The 24,732-nt window shown below is 37.5% G+C and overlaps 2 protein-coding genes across 5 annotated transcripts in view; both read left to right on the forward strand.

Moving 5' to 3' along the window:
* LOC107805182 (protein PHOTOPERIOD-INDEPENDENT EARLY FLOWERING 1) overlaps window positions 1–21,951 on the forward strand; it is a 44,397-nt gene extending 22,446 nt beyond the window's left edge. For all 4 annotated transcript variants that reach the window (XM_075252429.1, XM_075252428.1, XM_075252430.1 and 1 more), the window contains 3 exons: window positions 16,761–17,541; window positions 18,818–19,335; window positions 21,098–21,951. In XM_075252429.1, coding sequence (XP_075108530.1) covers window positions 16,761–17,541; window positions 18,818–19,335; window positions 21,098–21,518 — 1,720 coding nt within the window. In that variant the 3' untranslated portion in view covers window positions 21,519–21,951. The remainder of the gene's footprint in view (window positions 1–16,760; window positions 17,542–18,817; window positions 19,336–21,097) is intronic.
* Window positions 11,522–13,800, forward strand: LOC107815398 (uncharacterized). Its single transcript, XM_075252432.1, has 3 exons — window positions 11,522–12,238; window positions 12,319–13,229; window positions 13,315–13,800. The coding sequence occupies exons 1-2, from the start codon at window positions 11,710–11,712 to the stop codon at window positions 13,029–13,031; spliced, it is 1,242 nt and encodes a 413-aa protein (XP_075108533.1). The 5' UTR covers window positions 11,522–11,709; the 3' UTR covers window positions 13,032–13,229; window positions 13,315–13,800.
* Window positions 21,952–24,732: the final 2,781 nt, after the last annotated feature.

The following is a 24,732-nucleotide window of genomic DNA, read 5'->3' on the forward strand; positions in this document are numbered from 1 at the left end:
CATTAGAGAAGAAGATACAGTGCAAGAACCAGGTATTGCCTTTACCCAGAGGGAAAATAAGGTTACCAACTGTGCTATAGTACAAAAATACCCTTCTTACATGGATTTCGAAGACAGAAAACATGTGGGTGGTACTTCTTTGACAGCTGGAAGATATGTGAAAAAAAATGCATGTGAGAAGCAGGTGGCAGGGTTTAATGAAGCAACTAAAATGGGCCAGCAAGCTAAGCCCAATAAGGAGGCTGCTTTTAATAATTCTTTTGGGCCAGACTTTGCAGGCCAAGTCATTTTTAATGACTTAAAAAGTCCCACTTCACAAGATTTACCCAACAATCATAGCTATAGAAAATTGGGAAGTGGAAGAGGCTGAACCTCTTCTCATTCAGCAACAACAAGTCATTCAAGTCACAGCAAGGGAGACATCACTATGGGTCCAAAAGAATTTGATCAAGCCGGGCAAATTACTTGGGATAGATTTCCATGGGCATGAAGAGGAGGCCTTGGAATTGTTGTTACAAGTAGATAGTTGCAGACATGCTAGAAAGATGAAGTCTGACAGTGTATGTAAGAAGACAAGATTCAAAGGGGAACAAGAATTAAAAGGTCTAGTTAATTTCGATGTTAAATTCAAGAGCGAGGGGGAAAGGAGTAGGGGGAGGAAGATGCTTACCTTGGATCCATGCAGTTCAAAATAGTTTCATGGAATGTAAGGGGATTGAATGACAAGGATAAAAGGAGAATTGTGCAGAGTTTGGTAGTTGACTGAAGGCATATATCATATGCTTCCAAGAGACTAAACTAGAGGGGGACATTAGAGAGATTGTCAAAGAAGTGTGGGGAGGAAGATGGATCAGATTTGCTCACTTGGAGGCTAGTGGCACTAGAGAGGGTATCATGATGATGTGGGATTGTAGAAGCTGGGAGGGGGAAGTTCTGGAAACGGGTTGCTACACTTTGACTTGCAAGTTTGTGGCACATTTTCAGAATTTTTCATGTCATATAACTGGGGTATTTGCTCCAAATAACTACATTGAGAGAAGGATAGTGTGGGATGAGATAAGTGCAGTAAGGGGATTGATGGAAGGGCCTTGGGCTGTGTGTGGAGACTTTAATGTCACCAGATTCATTTCAGAAAAAAAGAATTGTAGGAGGAGAACAAGGGGTATGGTGGAATTTTCTGATTTCATTGAAGACATGAACTTAATTGATCTACGATTAGAAGATAGTAGCTTCACTTGGTTTAAAGGGGATAATCAAGACATGGCTTCCAGAATCGATAAGTTCCTGATTTTTGAGGAGTGGGATGATAGTTTTAGTAATATAAAACAGATTCCACTGCAAAGACTAACATCTGATCACATTCCAGTAGCTCTACAGGGGGGCACTTGGAACAGGAACAAAAACTATGTTAAATTTGAGAATTGGTGGCTAGGAACAGCTGGTTTCAAGGACAAAGTCAAAGAATGGTGGAGTTCTTTCAATTTTCAGGCAAGCCTGACTTTATATTGTCCTGTAAATTAAAAGCTCTCAAATCAAAACTCAAGGAGTGGAGCAGAAGTGAGACGAGGAATCTGGGATATCAAAGGAAGAAATTGTTAAGTCAAATGGCAGAACTGGATGAGGTGCTTGGAGACAGAATTTTAACAGAGGAAGAAACTATCAAGAAGACAGCATTATTCATGGAGTATGAAGAGTTGATAAAAAATGAGGAAATCTCATGGAGACAAAAAGAAGGTGACAAGAACACTAAGTTTTTTCACAAAGTAGCAAATGCACATAAAAGATTTAACAATATTGACCAACTGATGATACATGGAGAATTAACAGAGGAGCCATCTAGAATAGAAGAGGAAATTATTGATTATTATCAGTAGTTGTACAAAGAAACTACTCAATGGAGACATGCATGCCACTATGACAATTTCCCAGTTTTAACTGAGGAGGATAAGGAAGCTCTACAGGGTAACTTTGAAGATAATGAAGTGCTAAGTTGCTTGAAGCTATGTGCAATAGATAAAGTTCCTGGCCCAGATGGTTTTACTATGAGGTTCTTCATCAAATGCTGGGAGATAGTGAAGTATGACATCATGAATGCTTTTCAAAACTTATGACAAAGAAGTTTTTGACTAAGTTGCTCGGACACGGGTGTGGATCTAGAGGTCGGATCTTTCGAGATGTAAATTCTAAGATTCGGGGATACGGATCCTAGTACCAATACGGGTGCGGGGATCTGGCTAAAAATAATTCAAAAAAATAAAAATATAAAAATATCTCTAAATTATGAGAAATTTTGTGGAATACTTATGTATAGCTTGTAAAGTGTAGATTTCTTTTTTATTCTCAAGTTGTAGATAAGTAAATGATTGATTTCCTAGATAAGGTATGCTATTTTCTTCAAATTTACCCTAATTTTGGTTTAGATTTCGGGAATTAAATTGTATATTGTCTCGAATTTTTTCGTTCGTCCCAAAATTGTTTGACCAGATCCGGTACGGATCCCATACCCATACCCATACTAGTGTCGTGTCGACACGGGTACGGCATCTAAACTGCCATGTCAGAGCAACTTAGGTTTTTGAAAGAAGCTTCAATGCAACATTTATTGCTCTTATTCCAAAGAAGAAAGGTGCTAAGGAACTAAGGGATTTCAGGCCTATCAGCTTGATAGGTAGCATTTTACAAATTGTTTTCCAAAGTTTTGGCACAGAGACTAAAAAGGGTAATTTCACAATTGGTGGACTATCAACAAATGGCTTTCATTAAAGGTAGACAGATCATGGATGCTGTAATGGTAGCCAATGAAGCAATTGATTCTAGGTTGAAACAAAAGAAGCCTGGTATCTTGTGCAAACTTGATATTGAAAAGGCCATGTCAATTGGAATTTCCTCCTGAGCCTGCTAGAAAGAATGGGTTTTGGCCAGAAATGGATAAATTGGATTAAATTCTGCATGTCAACAGCCAGATTTTCAGTTCTTATAAATGGATCCCCAATAGGTTTTTTCAAAGCAGAAAGGGGACTAAGGCAAGGTGATCCTTTATCACCTTTTTTGTTTGTGATTGCTGTTGCGACCAAACACACTCACGCAAGTATACGCGGTCGTCAAGTAATAAAGTGACTAAAAGTCGGATGTCGAACCCACGAGGACTTATGATTAACTATTAACTAAATTAGACTATCCCAATTATCTAAACAAGAATTAAATCCAAAAATATTTTATTCTAAACTAATTAAATAAGAAAAATATAAATAATAAACTTTGAACAGAGAAAGAGCAGATTTTAATGATATCAATGTAATGAAAACGATCTAGGGTTATGGGCTATCTAACAATCCTATTGTATTCTTCAATTGAATTGACCGACTAATTTATCTAGCTTATTGGTTGACAGGGTTAATGCTCATAAGAATCTGTCGAGTTCTTACTCGCCTATTCAAGCTAACCTAACGCCTATATGTCTATGGAGTTAGAATCAACAAGAACGCATTTATAATTCCTGTAAATCAACCAAGCAAGGCAATTAGGTATATGTCTATCCTAACTACGAATCCGTTCCCCGATGCCCGAGTTCAAGAACTTGCCCTACTCAATCCTGTATGCAATTTAGGATTCCCACTTTCGCGTTCAATTCTAGATTCGTAGATAATATTCAATTGGTGATCAAGCAATTAAATAATTAAGTGCAAGATTGAATAAATAAACTAATATGATAAATCAAGAAGTCAAAATCAATATCCGAATAACAATATTCATGAAAGAACCACAACCTTAGAACGTGAAGTTTAGCTCCACATAGACATGGTAGCCAAACAACAAATCATATAAAGAAACATAAAAATTACTAAGTTTGGTGGGAGAAAGAAGAAACTTGATGAATTCCGGCCTCCACAGCTTTGTCGTGGCTTTTTCCCTCTTCCCAATATGTTAGATGACCTAAAAGAGGCGTTTTTGGCTTATATATTGCGTACCAAAGTCGTGGGCCAAAGTTCTCCTATTTCTAATCCAAATCAGCTTCAGGGATTGATGCTAGGGTGGATGCGTCGCATCCACCTCGTCCTCCACTTCTCAGCTTCGGATGCTACGGTGGATGCTTCGCATCCACCTCGTCCTCCACTTCTCAGCTTCGGATGCTACGGTGGACGCTATGGGCCGACTTCACTGCTAAGGGTGCACGAAATCTGATCTTTTTCTAGATTGGATGCGACGCATCCAATCTCTCTTCCTCTACCTAGAGCACCTTTTATTCATATTTTTGCACTCCAAACACCCTAATTCACCACACACAACTCAATTAGTCATAAAACCAATAATTAAACCATGTTGGGCATTTTAAAGATCAAATAACATCAAGAAGCGGTTAAAACATGGGTAAAGTAACATCAACACATATCGAAATATGCCAAACATCACTACCCCACACTTAAACCTTTGTTCGTCCTCGAACAAACCATCATATAGTAGACGAAACAAAATTAAGCTCTTATCATTCAAAGCACACTGCACCTATGACCATGGTTATTTGCAACAATTAGGCTCTAGACTATGCATCACATACACTTCCCTTTACTTATGCCCTTCTTTAAACATATTCGAACAAAGACAACATGCTCACAACAACCCTAACCTCAAAAACCGACTCAATGTCACTATGTACTCATGGCTTGAACACCCAACATCATAGAGAAGTCTAATAACGTTACCTATCCCTCGTGAAACCATGTGCCCTCACAACAAGAACAAGAGAGCGAGTTCAATCCACACATTCGAATCTCATGATCAAATATATTTTAATGACTCACATATATCAAAGAAAATCGCTCACTCTCACAGAGAAGTCACATGCATGCAATTGGTACCATAGGCTTGCCCTTAATGTAAATCTCTACTAATGTAAGCTCGCTCGATCTAAAATCAATTAGGACTTTTTCATGGTTGTAATGTGGGCTAAGGTACGGGTAGGATATATTTAAGGAATAGTGACTCACCCTCCTAAGCACTTTAATACATCACAAAATTACTTTAAGCATTTTTTTTTTCAACCCCACTTCAATTTCACAAACAATATCACCCCCAAAACAGTCCCTTTTTCTTTAAGCACTACTTTAGTTCATACCCACTAGCAAGAACAAGATAACAATTTATTCATTTATATTTTTCTTTCTTTTTTTTTTCCAGATTTTTCTCTTTTTTTTTTTCTTTCAATTTCCGCTAGTGGTGTATTATTTTACAAAATAAGTGCATCCTTCTTTCTTTCATTGGTTCCACTCAAAAGTCACCCCACACTTAGTCCCTTCTTACTTCTTTTAGCGCTCATCTAACAATTAAAGTGCTTTAAGAGGTAAAAGGATCAAAACAATGTCAATTAAGAATAAAAAGGGTATAGACTTGTAATGTGGGTACCAAATAAAAGGTCTACAGGCTCAAAAGGGTTAACTAGGGATAGATTTTATTTGTGATAAGCAATAAGCTCAAAAAGATCAAAGAAAGCCTAAAATCATTTTTCAAACCGAGCATCACCTAAAATTTCGCTTCAACTCACATACCGGGCAAGTTCTAGACACAAGTACAATACATGGACTACACAAAAACCTCACCACACATGGCACATGACTCATTAAGGACGGTTACATTCCGACTCTCAAGTAATGCAAGTATTCACGGAGCCACGAGATATTAAGCATTAAGCGCAAAGTGAACACAAGTCAAGAAAATGAGAAATAGGCGCCACAAAACATGCTATCCATTTTAACAAGGCATCATCAATAATTTCAAATCATACAGAAGATACTACACATGCGAAAGTATAAATATGTTACTATCAAACAAGTCAAGGGCGCCTAGGTTCATCATTCTTGCTCCTTTTATTCCCTAAATTCCTAATCTACTCGGAAAGAAAAAAACTACCCGGTTCAAACTACATCCCATGGAAAAGAACCGAGGCACAAAGAAAAACCACAGGGGATTATTACTACCTAAAGAAAGCTAAAAGATATATTTTGGATTTTTGTTTAGACTTTAATCCCTCAAGAAAACTGTCTAGGAGATCAATCGTCGGGAAAAGTCCAATTTTTCTAATTTTTCATTTTTTTTTCCTTCACAAAAGCTACTACACTTAAGAATGAGTACTACAACTAAGCTAAAATAGCACAGAAACTTATCCAAACGATCTCCTCACCCCACACTTAAAATTTTGCAATGTCCTCAATGCACATTATAAATAATAAGAGGGTAAACGAGACTCCCTGGTAGGCCAAAGGCCGAAGCAATAGCGGCTCACGAGGTACTCAGACTTCCCCCAGGCATCGTCCTTTGTGTGGGCACCCCACACTTAGTCCTCACCATCTAGCTCGCTTTTGCACTCTTCTAATGGCTTTGTTTCCTATGCTCATAATCCTACAAAACAAAAATAAATACTACAAAATAATAAAAATAAAATAAAATAAAAAGTAAACAAAAATAAAAGAAAGCAGTAACGCTGGGTTGCCTCCCAACAAGCGCCTGATTTAACGTAGCGGCACGACGTGAACCACTTTTTGCCTCCACCTCGAACTTATGAATTGAGCCCCTAACATGGCATCCAGTTTGCGGCTATGCTCCAGTGGTGGGGCTACAAAGATAACCGGGCCAAGTAATAAATTTTTCACTCTACACTTCTCGGCCTTTAGATGAGGAATGTATTTTTTGCTTTTTGGCATGACAAATTCAAAAATATAGGCATCATGTTCCTCTTCCATTGACTCCTCCAAAGGCTTAGATGACTCGATTTCCATGTCATCATCCAAATACAATGTCGAAAAATGTTTAGAATGAGGACCAACACGCCCCAACTTTAGAATTGTATTACTATTTATATCCTCATATGTGCACACATTAGAGTCTTCAAATATAACATTATCTGCTACCTCGCATGGCTCTAGTGTACTTTTCTCAACATGGGCATCATCAACAGAAATATGCTCGAATGATTGGCTCTCCACTTTTAGCTCCTCAATTTGGCGTATAAGCTCCTTTTCAGCTTCTGACAACTCATTACTATTTTGTTGGGCGATAGACGCAACAACCTTTGCATTTAATTTATCTTGCAAGTCGTGAATAGTAGTGACAAATTTATAGATCCCTTGTCCCAGTTTAGATCTTCCCTCTATAAAGTGTCTCATCCCATCAGTAAGTTCCTCATGTTGAGCTTCATATATTTCTAACTTTTCAGCCTGTTCTGCCAGCCAAGTTTGGCTCAAAATCTCCTCTTTTTCAAAAATTTTCTCTTGCTGGTACTCGCTCTCTTCATTCAATTCTTCCATATTGGCCTTCATTCTTGTGATTGCTGCCCTCATTCTTTTCATATCTTTTTTGAGTTCATCCTGTTGCTCTGCTACTTGCCTCAGAATATCCCTAATATATGCATCAGGCTCCATATCCTGCACTTCATTGCCCCTATCAAACTCAGAAATATCATTAGAAAGATCATAATAAGGGCTCAGAGAAGGATGAACAAAATTAGGACAACCATCCCAATGGCCATCTTGACCACCACACATATTACAAATATTCCACTCAAAGGATTGAGATTGTGCGCACAACTCGCTCCTGGGAACATTCTGACAATTTTTCCACCAGTGGGGTCCTCCACAATATGGACAAGGATCATCAAAATAAGAATAACCATCGTTCGAATAATTTTTATTCCAAGATGCCATGCTAAAATAAATAAAAAATACTAACTAAAATAAAATAATAAAAAACATGAATAGATAAAAAAATGTCTAATCTAGAAAAATAGCAAATTTCTAAGTCCCCGGCAACGGCGCCAAAAACTTGTTGCGACCAAACACACTCACGCAAGTATACGCGGTCGTCAAGTAATAAAGTGACTAAAAGTCGGATGTCGAACCCACGAGGACTTATGATTAACTATTAACTAAATTAGACTATCCCAATTATCTAAACAAGAATTAAATCCAAAAATATTTTATTCTAAACTAATTAAATAAGAAAAATATAAATAATAAACTTTGAACAGAGAAAGAGCAGATTTTAATGATATCAATGTAATGAAAACGATCTAGGGTTATGGGCTATCTAACAATCCTATTGTATTCTTCAATTGAATTGACCGACTAATTTATCTAGCTTATTGGTTGACAGGGTTAATGCTCATAAGAATCTGTCGAGTTCTTACTCGCCTATTCAAGCTAACCTAACGCCTATATGTCTATGGAGTTAGAATCAACAAGAACGCATTTATAATTCCTGTAAATCAACCAAGCAAGGCAATTAGGTATATGTCTATCCTAACTACGAATCCGTTCCCCGATGCCCGAGTTCAAGAACTTGCCCTACTCAATCCTGTATGCAATTTAGGATTCCCACTTTCGCGTTCAATTCTAGATTCGTAGATAATATTCAATTGGTGATCAAGCAATTAAATAATTAAGTGCAAGATTGAATAAATAAACTAATATGATAAATCAAGAAGTCAAAATCAATATCCGAATAACAATATTCATGAAAGAACCACAACCCTAGAACGTGAAGTTTAGCTCCACATAGACATGGTAGCCAAACAACAAATCATATAAAGAAACATAAAAATTACTAAGTTTGGTGGGAGAAAGAAGAAACTTGATGAATTCCGGCCTCCACAGCTTTGTCGTGGCTTTTTCCCTCTTCCCAATATGTTAGATGACCTAAAAGAGGCGTGTTTGGCTTATATATTGCGTACCAAAGTCGTGGGCCAAAGTTCTCCTATTTCTAATCCAAATCAACTTCAGGGATTGATGCTACGGTGGATGCGTCGCATCCACCTCGTCCTCCACTTCTCAGCTTCGGATGCTACGGTGGATGCTTCGCATCCACCTCGTCCTCCACTTCTCAGCTTCGGATGCTACGGTGGATGCTTCGCATCCACCTCGTCCTCCACTTCTCAGCTTCGGATGCTACGGTGGACGCTATGGGCCGACTTCACTGCTAAGGGTGCACGAAATCTGATCTTTTTCTAGATTGGATGCGACGCATCCAATCTCTCTTCCTCTACCTAGAGCACCTTTTATTCATATTTTTGCACTCCAAACACCCTAATTCACCACACACAACTCAATTAGTTATAAAACCAATAATTAAACCATGTTGGACATTTTAAAGATCAAATAACATCAAGAAGCGGTTAAAACATGGGTAAAGTAACATCAACACATATCGAAATATGCCAAACATCACTTGCTATGGAAGGTCTTAACAATATGATTAAAACAACCAATCAGTATGGGTGGATTAAAGGTTTTGATGTAGCTAGAAGGGGCAATGATAGTTTAGAAGTGACTCATTTACAATATGCTGATTATACCCTCATATTCTGTGATGCTGAAGAAGATCAACTGAAATATCTCAGGGTGATTTTTGTTCTTTTCGAAGGAATCTCTGGTTTGCATATCAACCGGAGGAAGAGTTTTCTTTACCCTATCAATGAAGTCACAAACATGGATATGTTAGTTGTTGTTCTGGGTGGTGAAGTAGGGGCTTTACCAACAATATATCTTGGAATGCCTTTGGGAGTTAAATCTAAGTCAATAGGGATTTGGAACAATGTTATAGAGAAGTGTGAAAAGAAATTGGCCAGGTGGAAAACCCAGTATCTATCTCTAGGTGGCAGAGTGACTCTTATCAACTTAGTTCTTAATGCACTTCCAACATATATGATGTCCTTGTTCCCCATTCCAGCAGGGGTCATCAATAGGTTGGATAGCATCAGGAGGAATTTTTTATGGAGTGGGAATAAAGAAAGGAAGGGCTACCACTTGGTGAAATGGGAAGCACTCACGTTTGGCAAGAACCTCGGAGGGTTAGGGATCAAGAACTTGAAGATTCATAGTAAAACTCTTAGAATGAAATGGTTGTGGAGGCTCAACAAGGAAAATCAACTCCTTTGGGGAAACATTATTAAAGTAAAATATGGACAGGAAGACAAATGGATGACTAAGGAGGTCACTACACCATATGGGGTTAGTCTATGGAGATCCATTAGATCACTGTGGAGTAAGTTGAGGGATTCCGAGATCAAAGTGTATAATGGGAATAAGACTAGCTTTTGGAAGGACAATTGGCATGAAGTTGGCAGATTGGATGTGGCTTTTCCAGAAGTCTTCAGTTTAGCTCTACATTAGCATAGGACTATAACAGAGATGTGGACACCTCAAGGATGGAACATCATTTTTAGAAGACATATCAACGATTGGGAAGCACCAGTGTTATAAATAGCGCTCGCCTCAGCGCTAATAGCGTGAGGCGAGACAGTGTCGCCACCGAGCCTCTGTTGCGTTGCGTTTCGAAATAGCGCTCGCCTCTGCCTGCGTGGCGAGAGGCGACAGTGTCGCGAGAAGCGACCATAGCGTCGCCTTTTGTTTTTTTTAAAAAAAAAGAAGAAAAAAAGCAAAGACTCAACAAAAAGGGTCGTGATTAGGGCTTGACAACATATCTTCTTCAACTTGAACAAAACAACAGAGCTTCTTTGAGACTTTGACGTTCTGAACTCGCGAGCCATCGTCTTCTTCTTTCAGAAGCTTGAGGTTCCAGCCATTGAAAGTCCAGGTATGCTTCTTCTCCTTTCTTCTTTTTTCTTTCTTCTTTCTTCTTCTTCTTCTTCTTTCTATTTTTTTTCCTCTGTTTTTTGTCGAAAAGAACAGAAACAGAGGTCTGTTTTCTGCTCTATTTTTCGAGCAAAATACAGAGGTTTCTTCTTCTCCTTTCTTCTTTCTTCTTTTTTCTTTCTTCTTTCTTCTTTCTCCTTTCTCTTTCTTCTTCTTCTTCTTCTTCCTTCTTCTTCTTCTTCTTTCTATTTTTTTTCCTGTGTTTTTTGTCGAAAAGAACAGAAACAGAGTTCTGTTTTCTGCTCTATTTTTCGAGCAAAATACAGAGGTTTTTTCTTCTCTTAACAGAAAGAGAGGTCTGTTTTTGTGCTCTATTTTTTTTGGTTCTGTTTTGGCAAAATAACAGAGGTTTTGAAGCTCTGTTTTTGCAAAATTACAGAGGTTGTTTCGAAGCCCTGTTTTTGCAAAATAACAGAGGTTGCTTCTTCTCTTAACAAACTTTCTGTTTCTTTCAGGCCCCGTTTTTTTTTTCAATTATTGACTTATAGTCTCTTATAGAGTAGAATTAATTGCATATTGACTTGATAATTTTTTTTTCAATAAAACAGCGTTGAAATGTCATCCGATAGTAATAAACGAAATGATATAGCTTGGAATTATGCTATACAAGGCTCATCAAGATCCGCAATTAAATGTGTGTTTTGTGAAAAAACATATAATGGTGGGATAACTCGTCACAAGCAACATTTGATAGGTGGATTTAAAAATGTAGTACAATGTCCCCTTTGTCCGCCCGAGGTTAGGGAGGAAGTAAAAGCGTTTGTTGATAAGAAAAATGTGACAAGAACTCAAATGAATTTTGAAGCATCGGTGAATCTAATTGATGAAGATGATGAAATGGATGAAGATGGTGAAATGAGACCTCCCCCCCCCCCAAAAAAAAAAAACTCATAAGATATCTTCAAATAGTTCTAGTGGGTCATCCACGACGGCACGTACAGTGACAAAAGGTCCTCTCAATCTTTATTTCTCGACAAAACAACAAGAAAAGGGAAAAGGTGAAGAAGGTCTAGGTTTAGAAGCCAAGAAGATTTTGAGAGACCGCGCCGTAAGTGCCTTTGCAGCATGGATGTATGATGCAGGGCTTCCTTTCAACTGTGTTAACTACAAAAATTTTGATAAATTCATTGAAGCTGTAGGACAATATGGCCAAGGAATGAAGCCTCCTAGCTATCATGAAGTTAGAGTAACTCATCTTAAAAAAGAGGTGAAGAAGATAGACCAAATTATTGAGGAGCATAAAGTGGAATGGAACAAGTTTGGATGTTCCATTATGATGGATAAATGGACAGCACGGAATGGAAAAATGATCATAAATGTGTTGGTGAACTCTCCAAGAGGGAGTGTTTTTCTTGAATCTCACGATGCTAGCAACTCTTCTACGGATGGAAGCAAAATGTACAGCTTGTTTAGAAAGACTATTGATAAAATTGGAAAGGAAAATGTTGTACAAATTGTTACAGATAATGCTAGTGAGAATGTTAGTGCGGGTAGGATGATGGAAGCTATGTATCCACACATTTATTGGACTCCATGTGCTGCCCATTGTATCAACTTGATGTTTGGTGACATATTCAAGGAAAACCCATATGCTTCAGGTAACTTTAATATAGTTATTTATACTTATGTCCTATCCTATTAAGTATTAACTATAAAATTGTTATTGTTACTTTTACAGTTTTCACTAAGGCCGTCAGGGTATATTCTTACATCAGTCAGAGGCCGTTGTTGTTGAATTTGATGAGGAAATTCACAAATGAAAGAAATTTGGTGAGACCGGCCAAGACTAGATTTGCAACGGCTTTCTTAACTTTGCATAGTTTTTACTTGCAAAAGAAAAAATTGAGAAAGCTAGTTCTTTCAAATGAATGGAAAGATAATAGATATGCTAAGGAAGTTGCGGGAAAAGAAACTGCCAAAGTTCTTATTTCTCCATCATTCTGGAATGACGTCGTTCGGGCTCTTAAAGTTGGTGGTCCTTTGATTAAGGTACTTCGTATGGTGGATGGGGAGAGAAAACCACCAATGGGCTATCTTTATGAGGCTATGGATAGAGCCAAAGAGACTATTGCAGCGTCATTTGAGGGAGATGTTAGAAAATATGAGAAAGTTTTTGAGATAATGGATATCAGGTGGGAGAATCAACTCCATCGACCTTTGCATGCAGCAGGCCATCTTCTGAACCCGGGATTATTTTGCAAGAACACTAGAGATGAAACTTTGGCTTCAGAGGTGTGGATTGGATACCATGCATGTCTTGAGAAGTTGGTCCCTAATTCAGCGACGATAGATCAAATAGGGGAGGAGTTTGGTAGGTACTCACAAGCAGAGGGCCTATTTGGTTTACAAGCGGCCATTAGAGCCAGAGACATAAGGTCGCTAGGTAGCTAACTTTAATATAGATATCCTTATAACTTTAAATTAATTTATTTGATTTATACTTATTAACTTTTAAAATATTTTTCTATAGTTGAATGGTGGAAGCAATTTGGACATCAAACTCCAAACTTGCAAAAGTTTGCCATCAAAGTACTAAGCCTAACTTGTAGTGCATCTGGATGCGAGAGAAATTGGAGCGTATTTGAGCATGTAAGAAGTAGATTTATTATATTAATATATTTTAGATTGTATTATTATGAGTATCGATTAATTAATCTAAACAACTTATGCGCAGATTCACTCCAAGAAAAGGAATAGGCTTGAGCTATCGCGTCTCAATGATCTAGTGTATATTAAATACAATAGAACATTGAGGCGACGTTATGAAGCTCGCGATACCATTGATCCAATTTTGTTGGACAACATTGACGAGGCAAATGAATGGTTAACTGGAGCCCCCAAAATCATGAAGATGAACAAGTGTATGAAGGAGATGATCTTGATTGGGGTACTGTTTCTATGGCGGTTGGAGTTGAGGAGAATATCTATGGTCTTAGAGGGAGTTCTTCAAGTTACAAGGGAAAGGGAGTAGCAAGTTCAAGCCGGTCCCTAATTGATGAAAACTCCGAGGATGAAGAAGATGATAGCCAATATAATGCTAACATTCATGAAGTTGTAGAATTTGAAAATCTTGAAGAAGAATAGACGTTGCTTGTTTTAGACTATTAGACTTTAGTTTATGAATCTACTATGAGTCTATGACTATCTATTGAGTCTTTAATTTTTGAATGATATATTTATTAATATATTATTGTTATTGAGTTTTTAGTTATATGTATATAATATTTTATGTTTTTGTATAAATTGTCGCTTCACATCAAAAAGGCGAGCGCTTCGCTGCGCGCCTCTCGCCTCAGTGAAACGGGCCCTCGTCGCTATTTGTCGCCGCACGCTATCCAAAACACTGGGAAGCACAAAGAGTGGTTGAATTCTTGTGTGCACTAGAGCAGTTTAGTGGATTACAAGCAGGTGAAGATGCACTATGGTGACAAGGCAGCGGTAAGGGTTTATTCAGAGTTAATGCAGCTTACAAGAGGATGAATTACTCCAATCAGCAGATAGCCAATTGGCCTTGGAAACACATCTGGAAAACAAAAATTCCTCACAAAGTTGCTTGTTTTGTGTGGCTACTGGCTAAGGAAGCAGTCCTTACACAAGATAATTTGATGAAAAGGGGTTTCAGTTTATGTTCTAGATGCTTTTTGTGTGGGAAAACAACAGAGACAATTAACCCTCTCTTCCTTCACTGTATGATAACATCTCATCTATGGAGAATTATTCTTAACCTCAAAGGCATTTCCTGGACCATGCCTGGGAAGGTTATAGATACTCTTAAAAGTTGGGAGGAAACATGACTACATGCAAAGGACAGGACCAGATGGAGAATTATGCATGCTTGCATTTGGTGGACAATTTGGAAAGAGAGAAACTCCAGATGTTTTGAGAACGTGGAGAATGGGGTGCAGAAGATCAAGTTAAACTTTATTTTGCTGTTGTGTTTTTGGTGTAATCAGATCTACACAAATGATACTGACACCATTATTGATGTTTTAGAGTCAATATAGAGAATGGTAGTGATAGTTAGACTCTTGTATATATGGTTTCAGTACTACCTACGTACTGTTTTGCTACATATGAAATTTAATATGTCAGACGTTTTTCGTTTATCTCAAAAAAATTAAAGAAAATTTAATATGAAATTTCTATGTCAGACGTTTTTCGTTTATCTCATTCTCGGATTCTCCTCTTGATCAATATTCTCTCCTTGGTTTGTAAGTTTTCCACCTAATGTCTCATAATTTAGACATATTTTTATAACTTTACTTTTAGATATTTGAATTATTTTTAGGTGAATTCTCGCATCGTACATACCTGGATCCATACTCCCGAATCTTAAAATTTAGATCATAAAGGAAATTTAGATCATAAAGGATTCGACCTCTAGATCCGCACCCGTATCTCACACCCACACCGAGTCCTAGGAACTATGGTTATAATAACATACCTAGTATAATCCCACAAGTGGGGTCTGGGGAGGGTAATGTGTACGCAGACCTTACCCCTATCTGGAGAGGTAGAAAGGCTATTTCCGATAGACCCGCGGCTCAAGATAAGGTGTTAAGGAAAAAGGAATAAAAAGGAATATGCACCAAGAACATCGTCTACAAAGAGAAGTCAACTTACCATATCGTTATCTCGTACAATAAACTATCTATTGTTCCAAATACTATCTAACTCTCCTAATATCTTCGACATTGCAGGTTTCGAAGATATACAATTACTTTAAATTCAACAATTGTGTCAATGTAATAATATTTATTCTCCCGTTTAAATTAATTTTGCATCTATCTCGACGTCAATTGTTATTACCCATAATTCATTCTTATTCTATATTCTATCCTCTCTTTTATTGATAGGCGCATAATGCATGTGCATTGCACGTACTAAAACTAGTATATCAAGATGGACAACCGAACCTATTTCTCAATTCCTAAGTTGCTCCGACATGACAGTTTAGGTGCCGTACCCGTGTCGACACGACACTAGTATGGGTGTGGGTATGGGATCCGTACCGGATCTGGTCAAACGATTTTGGATACTTTGAGCACGACAGACGAAAAAATTCGAGACGATATACAATTTACTTCCCGAAATCAAAACCAAAATTAGGATAAATTTGAATAAAATAGCATACTTTATCTAGGAAAATTAATCATTTTCTTATCTACAACTTGAGAATAAAAGAGAAATTCACACTTTACAAGCTATACATAAGTATTTTCCAAAATTTATCATAATTTAGAAATATTTTTTATATTTTTATTTTTTTAATTATTTTTAGCCGGATCCTTGCACCCGTATCCGTACTAAGATCCGTATCCACGGATCATAGAATTTGCATCTCGAAGGATCCGACCTCTAGATCCGCACCCATGTCGTACACCTGCACCCTAGTCCGAGCAACTTAGCTCAATTCACTCTAAGATGTGAACATGGTCCCAATAGAGATGCAAAAAGTAGGCGATCACGTGTATTCCCAGTCCTAAATGAAGCAGAGCACCTGGGGGAAGTTTTTTTTTTTAATAACTGATAAATCCCCGAGTTGATACTCGGTGGATAATGGGCTCGCTCGTCTACCTGGAAAAACTCTTAAGGGAATTTTCATCTGAGGATTGGATTCTTTTACTGCAAACTTGTGAAAAGTTGCATGAGATATGTCGAAGTTTCTTAAAGTTGGAACAACATTAAATACTCCTAAAATGGTGTAGATGTGATTAAGTAGATTACTGATGGTCCTTATTCTCTGTTGTACAGCTACCTTCAAATTGAAAATGGCTGCTTTAGGTTATTGTGCTGTTGGTGACACCATTGATGCCAGTTAGCCCTGCCTGGGTTATATGTGATTGTGTTTCCATGTGCTGGGATTGTTACGCTTTGTGCCAAAACAAGTTTTCTAGTTGGTTGCTGTCACTTAATTAAAATATGAGTAAATGGTATATATTTGGAGGTGCTGTCTATCACTCCACCTCAACTGCTTTTCCATTCTTTTTTTAATCCTTTGTTGTGTTGGAATGGTGGTTAAAACCTTCCGTTCCATTTCAGTTGTTTTACTCCTTTGGAAGTAAGCTATCTAACTTTGGCTTCTTTTTTGCTGATTTTCAATGGCTATATGCTTTGCAGGCATGCTACAGCTTCTGTTCCAAAATCCAAGTCAAAGAAGAAGGCAAAGAAAACAAAGTTCAAATCTTTGAAGAAAGGAGGTCTAGCTTCTGAACCTCAAGCTTTAAAGGACGGGTCTTCAATAGAGTTGATGACCATAGATGATGATGTTCTATCTAGTGATCCAGTTACAACGCCTGATTCTGCTCAAGAGAGAAAGCGTAAACTAGCAACGGGTGATGAGGATGTGAAAAGCGCGAAGAAGTCTAAAAAATTGAAGAGGTCCTCTGAGGTATCTTCTCTGGTAATGCATTCATCTTATCATGGCAAGCATTCATCTTATCATGGCAAGCGGCCGGTTGAATCTAAAGAATTGAAGCGGTATGATGGTGGCACCGTGGATGTCGAACTCAGACCAATAAGCAGAAGCAGGATGGGAGGGAAAATCTCAATCAGTTCAATGCCTGTAAAGCGAGTTCTTACTATTAAATCAGAAAAGCCGATTAGGAAAGGTAAACTATGGTATAAAGATTATTTTCCATCCGCTGATTCATGGTTGCCACAAGAGGATGCTGTACTTTGTGCTTCTGTTCATGAGTATGGTCCTCACTGGAGCTTGGTGAGTGATATCTTGTATGGAATGACTGCTGGCGGAGTTTATAGAGGAAGATATCGTCACCCTGTTCTTTGTTGTGAAAGGTACAGGGAACTTATACAGAGATATGTGTTATCTGCGACAGACATTGTAAACGATAGATCCAACAATGCTGGCTCTATAAAAGGTCTTCTCAAAGTGACTGAGGTAAGCTAGATTTCTATTTCATCTCCCTTGCTTTTGAAGGAAACTATTAAATTAAAAAAAGAACAAAAAAGAAAGAAAGAATCATCATTAGTTAAAGAGTAGAACAAAAGGTTTAAGGAACTTAAGAAGAAAATTCTTCAGTGCTTCCCTTTATTCTTGTATTAAGGGTAGGGACCTTGGCGAGAATGAAACAAAAGGAGATTAAATGGATTTTACGGTTGAGAAACTATGTTGGATCGTAGTTTTAGGTCCCGCTCAAAGTTGTGTAAGTTATCTTTAAGTTGAAGACAGTTGTTTCTTATTGCTCATTTGGGGAAATTGATGTATGTGTTTGGAGATGCATAATTGACAAATGGTCAATGTTGCAGGTAGAGTTATAAAGAACATGACATATTGTTTTACCTTGTGATAGAGGAGAACATACTGCATTATAAGACTGTTTCTTCCACTCCACCTCAATTAGTCTTTGCTTATTCCCATTTGGAAGATGATTAGATGCTCTTCTTTATCATAGATGGCCTTTTCCAACTTAATTTTTCCAAGCTGGCCCTGACACCACCGCCATTAAAAAAAAAAAAGAGGCTAACTTTTGGTGGAAAGAACTGCTCTTGATGGGCTTTTAAGTCAGTTTGCCAGTTGGCTCTCCGTTTAGTATCAGTTTGCTAGTTGGCTCTCCATTTAGTCATATTTTTTTTTTCCTCTGCATGGTTGCTTTTGTTGTGCATGTTCCTTCTTTTCTCTCTCAGTTTTTTTTTAATCGTTTGTAATATATATGAGATAGTAAGTCATTTTCCATCGTGTCTCCTCTGTACACATTGGCTATAGACCAGATATATGTGTGGAAGTCTTGTATGCTTAGTGTAATGATTTTAGTCTTTATTCCAAATATGTCTTTTGACGTCTGCAGATGTGCTCTTAGTTGTAAAACTTTACTTGCATCAAATTGGCAAATTGTGGTGTTTGGGGCTGGGGTGGTTTTGGGATACAAAGGGAAGGGGGAAAAGTTTAAGTCATGCTTCTATTTGGTGGTTGAATGGTGAATTGGTTGAGGGAAAGGGTTATAATCAACTGAAATTTCTACATCAAGGTTTCTATAGCTGGCGAAGTCAATCAGCTGCTTTAAAAGATTTTCCTGAAGTTGAAAAAATTAAGTTATACCGTAGCAGTGTAATGCTCAACCAAAACCCCCCCTCCAGGAGAAGAAAAGGGTCCCCCCCTCCAGGAGAAGAAAAGGGTCATGTTTGTATTTGGCTAACTTTTCTGTTCCTCTTTTCAGGAAAATGTCCGACTGGTGTTAGATATTGCATCAGAGGTTCCAGATCATGAGCCCCTTGTTCAAAAGCATTTCTTTGCCCTTCTTTCCTCTGTGTGGAAAATGTCATGCCGGAAAAGCCAGACAAATGCGTTCTCATCTTCCCAGAATGGCTTCTATCATTCTGGAAGTTTGTTTACACCAACTTTGAACCTTGTTTCTACGAAGGGACCACTGGAAAAGAGATTTTCTAATATAAGTATATGTGCCAAGTTAGTAGCAGCTGCTCTCTCTGACCAGCAGAGTGCACAAAGTGATGAGAGAGTCTCCATTTGTGACCAGAGAGAAGAAGCTTCTTTTCCTGCTGAGCAGTTGGATGTTACACTGGAATTTGGGGCAGAGAAAGATGATAAGACAATTCCCTTGCCATCGCCTGTAACTGTTAAAATACGTGGTCCTGAATCCCCATTGCCTCCAAGAATGATGATAGCTGAGCATCATCATTTCAAGTCTTCCCTGAATGTGGCTGAAAACCGGTTCTGGTATGTGATCTTGCAACTCTACTTTATTTTATGCTTTCAGTTAAGTGAACGGAGTTGACAAGAGTGGGTTGCTCTAGTGGTGAGCACCCTCCACTTCCAACTAAGAGGTTGTGAGTTCGAGTCACCCCAAGAGCAAGGTGGGGAGTTCTTGGAGGGAGGGAGCCGAGGGTCTATCGGAAACAGCCTCTCTATCCCAGGGTAGGGGTAAGGTCTGCGTACACACTACCCTCCACAGACCCCACTAGTGGGATTATACTGGGTTGTTATTGTTGTTGTAGTTAAGTGAACGGAGTCAAATGATAACCTAGTTAAGTGGTTTCAATCTATCAAGTAAATTACACTAATCTCTTTCCTAGGTTAAATTATCTAAGACATCCATTCTAGTTTCTAAAAGTATAAGCAATCCTTAAGTGTTTGAGGCATTATAATGACATTGTGGTGTTAATTTTTTTCTATAGCACGGTGTTAGACTTGATCGCATCTAAGTTTACATGATCATAAAATTAAGAATAAAAATATCATATTAATTGGAAATGTAAGAGCTAGAAAAGATTCTGGTGTCTCCTTATTCTCCATCATTTAGAACCACCATGGGTGTGTTTGGTAGGAAAGGAAAATGTTTTCCATGGAAAATGAGTGGGTTTATATTTTCCCTTGTTTGGTTGGTGAGTGGAAAACTTTTTCCGGAAAATAGTTTCTAGTGTTTGGTTAGAGAGTTAAAAATAACTTTTTAGGAAAATATTTTTTTATGTACTCTCCTCACCCCCCCTTCCCCCTAGTCCACATGTTTTCTTGCTCCTCACCCCCCGGGCCTATCAAATACCCAACGTTTTCAAGACTCTATTTTCTTCAAGAATTTAATTGTTCTTCTAAAAATTCACACAAACTCAAAGGAACTAATGTGATACTTTAAAGGAAAATACTTTTTCTACATCATGAAAAGAAAATACTCATTTTGAAAATAACTTTTTAGGAAAATATTTTTTTATGTACTCTCCTCACCCCCCTTCCCCCAATACTTTTACTTATTTATTTTGTTGAAATGAAAGGAAATACTTTTTCTACATCATGAAGAGGAAGTAACTTTTTTGTTAAAATAAAAAAAAAAAAAATTCTATCTATAACATAAAAAAGAAAGTACTATTAATAATATTTTTATTTAGGGTGGGGTGGAGTGGGGACGGGTGTGGGGTCGGTAGCTAGGGGGTGTGGGGTGGGTTGGTGGAGGTTGGTAGGGATGAGGAATAGCGTGGGAAAGGTTGAAAAAGAGTTTTGGAAAATGTTTTCCCTTCTCTTGATAGGGAAAACATTGTCCTCTAATTTGAGGAAAATGAGTTCATGAATAAAATGTTTTCCAAAACATTTAAGCCGATCAAACATGGGAAAATTGGAAAACATTTTCCGGAATATGTTTTCCTTCGTACCAAACACATCCTATGTCATTCACATTTTCTTTCTAAGATCCAAGTGAGGCAGGAAGCTGTCCTGAAAGCAAATGTAACGGTCATCCATACTATTTCGAGCTTGATACTCTATGGTTATGCTCTTAAATACTTGAATTTGAAAATATAAATTCAAATGGACCATTCTCCTCGAATGTAATTTTGGAAGCACTATCGAAGTTGGTAGGCATTCAAATTTAATGGGTACAAATGACCAAATTAATCAATCTTCTCATCTAATTTCATATTTATGCAGGGGTTAGGATTTACATGTTAATTTTCTGCTTTTAGGATTTACATGTTAATTTTCTGCTTTTCAGGGCTGCATCAAGTACTGAAGGTTGTTTGGATTGGGCTTCTCTTGCTTTTCCTGTTGGGGATGCCAAGTCACAAACTCCATTGAAATCACAATTTTTGGGGAAGCACAAGCTCTCTGATTCTGTGAAAGTTTCCAAATCAAAGTCCAGAAAGATTCCAATGGAATCTAGTGATGTTGGTCAGACCAAGGATCTAGTTATCCTGCCAATGCCATCTGCATCTAATGATTCCTGTGCAAGAGCTGATGTGGGATTATCGTTCCTCACAGAACGTGGACATGATTTTGAAGACAGGACCTTGTTTGACCTAAATTCAGAATTTAACTTGGGGAGCGAGGATGTATTCCAACATGAATATGTTCCTGACTTCATATCGGGACTTGACGATTGGTCAGTGTTTCCAGAATTCACGGATATCGGGTAGATACCAAAATGTGAACTATGATATCACCTGGGAGTAGTGGCAATTTGCTCTAATCTTGGAGGCAAGAAACCTCTCGGGCACCAAGGCTTGGGATCATGAAGGTGCTCTCAGGGTTCGATAAGGCAGGAAAAATCTCGTTTGTTGGATGCCGATGAAGAGACAATTGGTTTGCCGTGGCAGCAGTTTACATGCCTGGACATTGATGGCCAGAGGTATTTGGTGGACATGAAAGACGTAGGAAAATGTAAAAATAGCAATTGATGTAAGTAGGGTGTAGGCTGCTTAATTTTTTCATTTAGTGGGAAATTTGTGCTCGCAAAATTTTGGAGGATGCAGTCAAATTCATTTGTGTAGGCACACAATTTCCCTCTTAGCTTTCGGAAAAGTTAGCTGTTTAGTGATCTAGTCATTGAAAGGAAAGGTTATTTCTACACTTTCTGTCTCTCCTTTTCTCTCTCAACTCACTCATTGGATTCCCGCACCCGCTCCAACCTCCAAGGGGATAATTTAGAGTCAAGTGGCCACAATTAAATCACAGTTGGATGATCTTCTAGTCGTGCTTGTGCATGCGTGAACTGGTCTCTGCACAGTAATTGAGCACCGATAAAATAAATGAAATTGTGAAAATGGGATCTTACAACAATCTTAGAACCTTGAAATATACAGTATCTTGTTAAATTGATTTACAACAATTAGTAACTCTTCACTACGAGTTATTTGCATATTAAGTTGGTCTATTACAATTTATAACACTTCACAGCGAGTTGTTTGCATTTAAGATGTATGTATCATTTTATGATTTGCTATTTATCATCTAAAGTAAATTGATTTTAACCTTAACTTAATAATATTTCCATATAAACTCATAAGAAAGGTATCTTGCAAATGCAAGGGCAAAAAAGGAATGCAATATTTTCTCTCTTTTAAACAAAGAGGCTTAGATAGAGGCAGAACCAGGGTGAAAAGGAGGCGCACTTTGCTGCTTTCCATTTTTTGTGGCAAGATCTAGCTAGTTGCTTAATGATTTTATTAGCAGAGATTGCCTCCTTCTAATGTTATTTGTATAACAATAATTCATTATAAAAGTTAAGTTTTTTTTCTAAATCGATTTTATATTATATTTTACCTTACTATAATAATTTTTTATCTATAACAATATCCATCTTTATAACAGTATTTTTTTTTTGTTAAAATTATCCCCCTCCATAACAGCCATATAAAATCTCTAAGATTATCAAAAGTAAGTCTAAAGATTTTGACCAAATATTTTAAAACTTTAATACACCACGTATGATAAAGAATATTATGTTACTTCCATAGTTAAAGATTTCATTCAATTTCTTTAAAATATATCTATATTTTCATTTCATTGCACAAAAGTTTAAATCTTTGCACAATAAATAATAAATTTATTAATAATGTATTAGTTTTTTTTAATATTTATTTAATAAAATATGCATATGTTTGAGATTAATTTAAATTATTTTCTTATGTTTTATATGTAACATTAAAAAAAGAAAAAATTAACTTTTGGATAGTTTTTATCTATAACGACCAATTAATATGTAAACTTCAAATGTTGTGTTGTAAGTATATAACAATTATTTACTATAAAAGCCAAAAAAATCAGAACAAACAATTAGAGAGACTTAACTGTAACTTACCATAACAAGTTATATTAAACTGGTGTTAAAAGTATTAACACTGTATATGGTCGAAATAGATTTCGGCCTTCGTACGATTGATCGAGATCGAAACATAACAGATCGAAGAAAGACTTCGTAATATCGAGATGAGTTCCAAAGATGGCATAAACAAGTTTCAGATTTCAGGTATAAGTCCGAGTTCGAAGTCATTATCGAGCTCGAGTCCGAACCGAACTATGATGAGATGATTTCGAGCTTAAGGGGCGGAGGCCAACCGGGACCGAGTCCGAATCATCACCTGATCCTGAGCCCATATCGAGCTCTAGAAGTAATACCGACCAGCACCGAGGCCGATCGAGCTCGAGCTCACAGACAAGAGCTGTTGCAAACACACTAAGGGAGAGAATCTCGGCGAAAATTAGGGAAAAATTGATTTATCATGGGTTCTCCACTATATATTTTTAATTATATCTAAAGTAGGATCCTTCACTATAAAGAGGATGATTACATTTCTTTAGAGGACAGTTTTTGTTTACATTGTAATTCAAGCACTATATTCTCCTATATTCGAGAGTTATTCTTTAAAGCTTCATTAACTGATTCAACTTGCTTATTTTTGGAAATTATCTTCTTTCCAACCTTGCTTATTTTGCATTCTTGGCAATCCATATTTTATATTTCTATTTGTCCTTACGATTTGTATTAAGCTATACCACATATCCTTAGAACTACGTACAAATTCAACTCTATCCGTTTTTCGGGTAAATAGTTTGGCACCGTCCGTGGGGCTATTTTTATTTCGAGTTCGAGCAAGCACTCACTCGACCATTATGCCTACGAGCTACATTACTTCGAGTTCGAATTATTCACTCGACTACTAAGCCTACGAGCTATTTTTATTTCGAGTTCGAGCAAGCACTCACTCGACTATTACGCCTACGAGTTATATTACTTCGAGTTCAAAACATTCACTCGACTAATAAGCCTACGGGCTATTCTTATTCCGAGTCCGAGCAAGCACTCACTCGACCATTACGCCTACGGGCTATATTAATTCGAGTTCGAATCACTCACTCAACTAATAAGCCTAAGGGCTACATCATACTTCAAGTTCAAACAATCACTCAACTCAACTACTAAGCCTATGGGCTACCTTATTTCAAGTTTGAGTAAGCTCTCACTCGGTTATAAAGGCTATGAAGTCCAAATTCGATCAAATTGCCTAAATCCTTATGAAAACATTCATAAGGCATGAATAAAATCTTCACAAGGCAGGAAACAAAACAGAAGCAAGTCGGTAAAACAAAAAGATATTTATATATATATACAAGATTGTTTACATGATTGATTGCAACATAGAAACTAAGGGCTAAGTTTCTTGGCTATCTCCGGGAGCGGTCTCTTCTCCACGGGCACCCCCCATTCTATATATATATATATATATATAAGATCGTTTACATGGTTGATTGCAACATAGAAACTAATGGGCTAAGTTTCTTGGCTATCTCCGGGAGCGGTCTCTTCTCCATCGGGATCCCCCCGTTCTCGAACCCGCTCTTACTCCCATC

Source organism: Nicotiana tabacum, chromosome 4 (genome assembly GCF_000715075.1).
Source record: "Nicotiana tabacum cultivar K326 chromosome 4, ASM71507v2, whole genome shotgun sequence".
In the NCBI taxonomy this organism is placed as follows: Eukaryota; Viridiplantae; Streptophyta; class Magnoliopsida; order Solanales; family Solanaceae; genus Nicotiana; species Nicotiana tabacum.